Source organism: Heterodontus francisci, chromosome 45 (assembly GCF_036365525.1).
Source record: "Heterodontus francisci isolate sHetFra1 chromosome 45, sHetFra1.hap1, whole genome shotgun sequence".
Lineage (NCBI taxonomy): Eukaryota > Metazoa > Chordata > Chondrichthyes > Heterodontiformes > Heterodontidae > Heterodontus > Heterodontus francisci.
Window position 1 is genome coordinate 9,753,513 of NC_090415.1, and position 8,360 is coordinate 9,761,872.

At 46.2% G+C, this 8,360-nt stretch overlaps 1 protein-coding gene across 1 annotated transcript; it reads left to right on the forward strand.

Annotated features, from left to right (window-relative positions):
* The first annotated feature begins 5,862 nt into the window (after window positions 1–5,862).
* Window positions 5,863–6,556, forward strand: LOC137356291 (histone H1-like). Its single transcript, XM_068022164.1, has one exon. It carries the CDS (start codon window positions 5,873–5,875, stop codon window positions 6,554–6,556), a length of 684 nt encoding a protein of 227 aa, XP_067878265.1. The 5' UTR covers window positions 5,863–5,872.
* The last annotated feature ends 1,804 nt before the right edge of the window (window positions 6,557–8,360 follow it).

Genomic DNA, 8,360 nt, shown 5'->3' on the forward strand with positions numbered 1-8,360 from the left:
TCACTGAGTGTCAGAGCGAACGGTTCGAGCTGAAACATTGCAGAGACCTCAACAGGGCAGAAAAAAAGTTACATTTGGGACATTGTGTGACTCACTTTCGGACACGTCCTCAGATTGTGAGATTAATAATGTGGCTGCTTGTGGCACCATATAAGTGAGAGATAAGTTTGTATCGTCGGTCTCCCCGGGTGGATCTTTCGAGATAAAACGAATCTGACATTTCAGCCCACAACTCAATAATTACAGGTCAGTCAGTCTAACCTCAGTAGTGAGCAAAATATTGGAATCCATTCAGAGAGACAGGATAAACTGTCACTTAGAAAGGCATCGATTAGTCAAGCATCGTCAGCGTGGATTTGTGAAGGGAAGATCTCGTCTGACCAACTTGATCCAATTTATTGAATTAATAACAAGGAAGTTGTGTGAGGGCACTGTAGTTGATGTGGTCTACATGGACTTTAACAAGGATTTTGACAAGGTCCCACATGGCAGACTGTTTCAAAAAGTAAAATCCCGGGGGATCCAGGAAAATACAGTAAGCTGGATGTAAATTAGGTTTAGTGGCAGGCAACAAAGGGTAATTATTAACGGGTGTTTTTGCGATTGGAGGGCTGTTTCCATTGGCGTTCCGCTTGGCTCAGGACTGGGTCACCTGCTCATTGTGGTATATATTAATGATTTGAACGTAAATGGAGGGGAAATGATCAAGAAGCTTACAGACGTCACAAAAATTGGTCGTGTGATAAAAAGCGAGGATTGCTGAGGCTGCAGGAAGATATTGATGCTCTGGAAATATGGTCAAAAAAATGACAAATGGAATAAAACCCGGATAAGTGTGAGGCGATGCATTTTGGGAGGTCAAACAAGGCAAAGGAATAGACGATTAATGGGAATGTTCTGAGTTTGTGGAGAATGTGAGGGACCTTGGAGTAAATGTCCACTGACCCAGAAGGTAACAGGACAGGTCGACAAGGTGGTTAAGAAGGCATATGGAATCCTTCCCTTTATTAACTGAGGTTTAGAATATAATAGCAGGAATGTTATCCTGGAAATATATCAACCATTGGTTAGGCCACAACTTGAGGACTGTGTGCAGTTCTCAACACCTCATTATAGAAGTGATGTAATTGCATTATAGAGGGTCCAGAGGAGATTTACCGGGATGTTGCCAGGACTGGAAAAGATGCAGCTATGAGGAAAGATTGGGTGGGCTTTGACTGTTCCCCTTGGAACAGAGAATGGTAGATCTGATTGAAATGTATAACATTTTGAGAGGCCTGGATAGAGTGGAGGTCAAGGGCCTACTTACCTTCGTAGAGAGGTCAGTGACTAGGGGACAAAGACTTAGTGTTTGGTAGAAAGATTAGAGGGGAGATAAGGGAAAGTTTTCCTCACCTAGCAATGCAAAACTGGGCATCCATGAGGGTCTGTGGGCCATTCGGATTAATGTATACAGTACTGGTCTCCTTATTTAAGGAAGGGTGTAAATGCGTTGGAGGCAGTACAGAGAAGGTTTACTAGGCTAATGCCTGGAATGGACGGGCTGTCTTAAGAGGAAATATTGGACAAGCAAAGCTTGTATTCACTGGAACTTAGAGTAAGATGTGACTTGATTGAAACATATAATATCCTGAGGGGTCTTGACAGGGTGGATGTGGAAAGGATGTTTCCCCTTGTGGGAGAATCTATAACAAGGGGTCACTGTTTAGAAATAAGGGGTCGCACATTTAAGACAGAGATGAGGAGATTTTTTTTCTCATCGGGTCGTGAGACTTGGGAATTCTCTTCCTCAGAAGGCGAAGGAAGCAGAGACTTTGAATATTTTTCAGGTCCAGGTACATAGATTCTTGACAAGAAAGGGAGTGTAGAAAACCGGGTCGTGCTGGAAATGTGGAGTAATCAGTTCAGAAATAAACTTATTGAATGGCAGAGCAGGCTCGAAGGGCCGAGTGGCCTACTCCTGCTCCTAATTCGTATGTTCGTATAAGATGAGCGAGGTACCAACAGCAGCAGAATTGTACTCAACCACAATCTTTAAGCTCATGGCCCGGCATATCCCTCACTCTACAATTAACATCAAACCAGGAGACCAAACGTGATTCAATGAAGAGTGCAGCAGGGCATGCCAGAAGCAGCACCAGGCATACCTCAAAACGAGGTCTCAACCTGGTGAAGCTACAACACAGGATTACTTGCATGTCAAACTGCATATGCAGCATCCGATAGACAGAGCCAAGCGATTTCATAACCAATGGATCAGATCTAAGTGCTGCAGTCCTGTCACATCCAGCCGTGAATGGTGGTAGACAACTAAACAACTAACTGGAGGAGGTGGCTCCACAAATATCCCCATCTTCAATGATGAGGGAGCCCAGCACATCAGTGCAAAAGATAAGGTTGAAGCTTTTACAACAATCTTCGCTAGAAGTGCCGAGTTGATGATTCATCTCAGACTATTCCTGAAGGCCCCAGCATCACAGATGCCAGACTTCAGCCAATTCGAATCACTCCGTGTGACATCAAGTAACGACTAAAGGTGCTGGATACTGCCAAGGCTCTGGGTTCTGACAATGTTCTCCAATAGGACTGAAGACCTGTGCTCCAGAACTTGCTGGGCCCATAGCCAATCTGTTCCAGTACAGCTACAACACTGACATGTACCTAGCAATGTGGAATATTCCCCAGGTATGTCTTGGACACCAAAAGCAGGACAAGTCCAAGCTGGCTAATTAGACCCCATCAGTCTACTCTCAATCATCAATAAAGTGATGGAACGTGTCATCAACAGTGCCATCAAACAGCAGTTCCTCAGTAATAACCTGGTCAGTGACGCTCAGTTTGTGTTCCGCCAGTGCCACTCAGCTCCTGACCACATTACAGCCTTGGTTCAAACATGGGCAAAAGAGCTGAACTCAAGAGTGAGAAGAAAGTGACTGCCCTTGACATCAAGGCAGCATTTGACCAAGTATGGCATCAAGGAACCCGAGCAAAACTGAGGTCAATGGGAATCAGTGGGAAAACTCTCTGCTGGTTGGAGTCATACCTAGTGCAAAGGAAGATGGTTGTGGTTGTTCGAAGTCAATCATCTGAACTCCAGGACATCACTGCAGGAGTTCCTCAGTGTAGTGTCCTAGGCCTAATCATCTTCAGCTGCTTCATCAATGACTTTCCTTCAATCATAAGGTCAGAAGTGGGATGTTCACTTATGATTGCACAATGTTCAGCATGATTCGTGACTCCTCAGCTGCTGACGCAGTCTGTGTAGAAATGCAGCAAGACTTGGACAATATCCAGGCTTGTGCTGATAAACGGCAAGTAACATTCACGCCACACAAGTGCCAGGCAACTACCATCTCCAACAAGAGAGAATCTAACCATCTCCCCTTAACATTCAATGGCAATTACCATCGCTGAATCCCCCACTATCAATATCCTAGGGTCTACCATTGACCAGAAACTGAACTGGAGTAGCTATATAAATACCGTGGCTACAAGAGCAGATCAGAGGATAGGAATCCTGCGACGAGCAAATAACCTGCTGACTCCCCAAAGCTTGTCCTCCATTTACAAGGCGGGAGTCAGGAGTGTGATGGAATACTCTCCACTTGCCTGGATGCGTTCAGATCCAACAACACTCAAGAAGCTCGACACCATCCTGGACAAAGCAGCCCACTTGATTGCCACCCCATGTACAAACATTCACTCCCTCCACCACCGACACACAGTAGCAGCAATGTGTACCATCCACATGATGCACTGCAGCAACACACCAAGGCTTTTTAGACAGCACCTTGCAAACCCGCGAACACTACCAACTAGAAGCACAAGGGTAGTAGATGCATGGGACCACCATCACCTGCCAGTTCCCCTCCAAATCACACATCATCCTGACTTCGAACTATATTGCCATTCCTTCACTGTCGCTATGTCAAAATCCTGGAACTCCCTTCCTAACAACACTATGATTGTACCTACCTCACATGGAGTGTAGTGGTTCAAGAAGCCATCTCACCACAACCTCCTCAAGGGCAGTTATGGATGGGCAATAAATGCTGGCCAAGCCAGCAACACCCACATCGTATGAATGAATAAATCAAACAGGGTGGTGGTGGTCTGGAACTCACTGCCTGAAAGGGTAGTTGAAGTATAAACATTCAAATCATTCAAAAGAAGTCTGGATATGCGTCTCAAGTGCCGTAATCTTCCGGGTTACGGACCAAATGCTGGCAGGTGGGATTAGAATGGGTGGAAATTTTTTCGGCTGGCACAGATACGATGGGTCAAGTGGTTCCTTTCTGTGCCATAAACGTTCAATGTTTCTATGATTCTGAGTGAATGCATATCTCTCCTTCTCACCATCACCCAAGCCTCTCGCCCACTCCAGATCTTTCTCTCTCTCTCTGCCTTTTTTTCGCTATTGATGCTGTCTCTCTCCCTCTGCCTTTGGTGCTGTATCTATGTTGGCGATACAGTTACTGAGTGTTATGTGTATGCATTCTATTGTAGTACTGATAGTCTCTCTCTCTCTCTCTCTCTCTGATGATACAGGTGAAGGTGAAATACTGTTGTTCAGTGTGATATGGACACACAGTTGGAAATTATAATAATAAAAGCAAAATACTGCGGATGCTGGAAATCTGAAATAAAAACAAGAAATGCTGAAAATACTCAGCATGTCTGGTAGCATCTGTGGAGAGAGAAGCAGAGTTAACGTTTCGTGTCAGTGACCTTTCTTCGAACCCCTTCACCCCTATGTCACCTTCACCTGTATCATCAGAGAGAGAGACACACACAGACAGACATAGAGCGAGTGAGAGACTATCAGTACTACAATAAAATGCATACATAAAACACTCACTAACTGTATCGCGAACATAGATACAGCACCAAAGGCAGAGGGAGAGACACAATTCCGAAGAAAGAGTCACTGACCCGAAACGTTAACTCTGCTTCTCCCTCCACAGATGCTACCAGACATGCTGAGTATTTTCAGCATTTCTTGTTTTTATTTCAGATTTCCAGCATCCGCAGTATTTTGCTTTTATTATTATAATTTCCAACTGTGTGTCCATATCACACTGAACAACAGTATTTCACCTTCACCTGTCTCATCAGAGAGAGTGATTTGCTCTTGCCGTCGAAAATAATAAACAGACAACATTCGCAGCGCCAGTCTCAGAGTGTTTAACACTTACTGAGTCCAGAAAATACAAATACCCACCGTGAATCCGCAGCACAGGCCGAGCGGAGGGGAAATCCTGTCCTGGGAACGCTAAATTGAGCGAACAGTTCGGCCTGAGATTGTGTGGATGTGAATATTGTGCAAGAGAGTGTATTAAAGGGGCGGGCGCGTTAGTCTAATGCCACTGTGTTTGTGGGTCTGGTCTCATCGCCGGATTTTCGAGTCCCTCTTCCGTAAAATAACAAGATTTTCCAGTCAAAGAAGCACTTTGCTCCCCTTCTAATCCTCAAAGTGGGAATGGAGTGTTGTTTGTTTGTTGATTTCAAGATTTTAATCGAAAAGTATGGAACATGTCAGCGATCGGCTGAGAGAGAGTCATCAGTGCAGCAATGAAACGGATTTCAGTCGAAAATGGAGTCTTTACTTCAAGTGAAACCTTTGTGACAGCAAACATTCTGATGTCAGAGACAGGAAGGATCTAGCCTGGGACTCTGGAATACCCGAATTTCAGTGGAATTGGAGAGTTTAGGACCAGAGAGAAACACAGAGAGGCAGCAGGAGCCGGGAGCTGACAGCAGGTTGTCTCCGCCCCGTCCGCTCGCTGCCTTTAAGTTGCTCAGTGCCGCCACCACCAGCTTCATTTCTGACCCAGTTCTGACTGACAGAGAGACTTTGTGCAGAGTCCTGGACATGACCGATACTGCAGCCGCCGAAACGGCTCCTCCAGCCGCCGCCGCTACAGTCAAGACACCCAAGAAGAAGAAGGCGGCTCCTCGGAAAGGGTCAGGCGGTCCCAAGTTGGGCGAGCTGATCCTCAAGACTGTGGCGGAATGCAGTGTCCGCAGTGGGATGTCACTGCAGGCAATAAAGAAGGCTCTGCGTGTTAAAGGTGTCGATGTGGAGAAGGGCAAGTTCCAAATCAAGCAAAGTATCAAGCGGCTTGTGGCGAAAGACTTCCTGGTGCAGACGAAGGGCACGGGGGCCTCCGGCACCTTCAAAATCGCGGAACAGGAAAAGAAGGGAAATGTGGTGAAGAAGATTAAGACAGGAGCAGCCAAGAGATCTTTAGTGAAGAAAACAGCTGCCAAGAAACAGATAACAAAGAAAACAGCCAAGAAATCCCCAGGGAAGAAAATAGTCGCCAAGAAAGTGAGCAGCAAGAAGACAGCAGCCAAGAAAGTGAGCAGCAAGAAGACGGCAACGCCAAAGAAGGCGGTAAAGAAAGCAACGCTTCCAAAAAAATCTCCAGCGAAGAATGCCAAAAAAGCCAAGAGGGCCACGGGCGGAAAGCCGCCCAAGAAAGTCCAATCATCAAGGGGCGGGAAGAAGCCGAAAGCAGCAAAGGCTCAGAAAGCAGTCCCTGGAAAGAAGTGAAACAGCACGGGAAACTTGTAGACATCTGAACCCAAAGGCTCTTTTCAGAGCCACCCACGTCTCTTAGGAAAGAGCTGATCCCCCGATCAAATGATCCCTGTCCCGCAGTCGTGTGCACATTTCACCTAGAAATGATTTGAAGTATATCCAGGTTCCCTGGTGACTCTCAACCCAGCCCTCCTCACTCTAACAAATCAGGGATGTCCGGGCCTCACTGTACCCGGGTATATGTTCGGTGAAGTCTCAGTTCATGCTCGTTTCAGGGTGACAGCCTGTAACACAGTAACACGGGCGAGATACCCCGCGTCACATCTCAAACCCCAATACATGATTTTCCAAAATTCAGCTGGGGTTAGGTTTCAGTAAACTGCTCAATCCGTCTGGGAGGAGAGGTGTGCCGAAACAGGTTGACTTGTGATCGGAAGCACTGCACTTAGGCGGGTGTATTACTAACTTTTAATTGTAACAGATCCTTATTTAAAGCGCTAATTTCTGTTATCAGTGACTATCAATGTCGAATCTCCATGTTTTATGCTGAGCTCGAATGTCGAGAACTGTTTTTTCTTGAATTGGCGGTTCGAGCAAGTGGGAGGCGGAGCGAGAGGATCAAAGACATTTCTCTGCTCTGTCTGTCACTCAATTTCCTCCAGACCCGCCTCTGGCTCTCTGTCTCTTTCTCAGTCAGGTTGGGGCAGGCTGTATAAAAAGGCAGCAGAAACTACTCGTTTCTCATTCACAAACGATTTGTCTGAAGAAGCGTCATGACAGGAAGAGGTAAAGGAGGCAAAGGACTGGGCAAAGGCGGAGCAAAGCGGCACCGCAAAGTGCTTCGTGATAACATCCAGGGCATCACCAAGCCAGCAATTCGCCGCCTGGCTCGCCGTGGCGGAGTGAAGCGCATCTCGGGTTTGATCTATGAGGAGACCCGCGGGGTGCTGAAGGTTTTCCTGGAGAATGTGATCAGAGATGCGGTCACCTACACTGAGCACGCCAAGCGCAAGACGGTCACCGCCATGGATGTGGTGTACGCTTTGAAACGCCAGGGCCGCACTCTCTATGGATTCGGCGGCTAAACAAATCGACCTTGTCTAACAAAAACAAAAGGCTCTTCTAAGAGCCACCCATAACTTCATACAGAGATAAGTTACCTTGAAACTGCAGCGCGGATGTCCAGGTTTGGAACTGGTGCCGTGATATTTAGGGATATGAAACGGTTGTAGCTCAGGATATCATGATATCTGCATCTAATTTTGTATAAATACTTTTGCTTAAATACAGTATTGCTTTCTCATAGTCATTTTCCGTGTCACAATTTTCACTGTGGTTTTTCTGTTCCATGTTCATTCACTGCGTCATGAATTAAACGGTTGCATGTGAAAATGTCCATTGACGACCTGAACTGCCGGTATAGATGCTGGATTTACTCACGTTAGAACATGCAATGACCGGAGCTTTATTCCCGCCAGACACCGAACATGGAATGAACACCAATTCAAACCGTGTGGGAAGATAGAAGGGGATCTGGAGCGGGAAAAAATGACGCTGCAAGCACTGAGATTTTATAATTGTTCCCGCCGAATTAGGTTTTATTTAATCTTTGAGTAGTTTGCTAATTTGAAAATGGCGGGCTTTTTCAAATTGATGAAATTTCAGTTGCAGTTCAACCAATCAGGACGCAGCAATTCCCGAGGCCCATTCACTTCCCAAAGCGAGTTTCAAACTGAAATGAAGGACGGGGCTGCATCCAATCACAACACTAGGGCGGTCCCTCAACTGTCTTAAATAGGCAGTCCCTGAGCAGCCT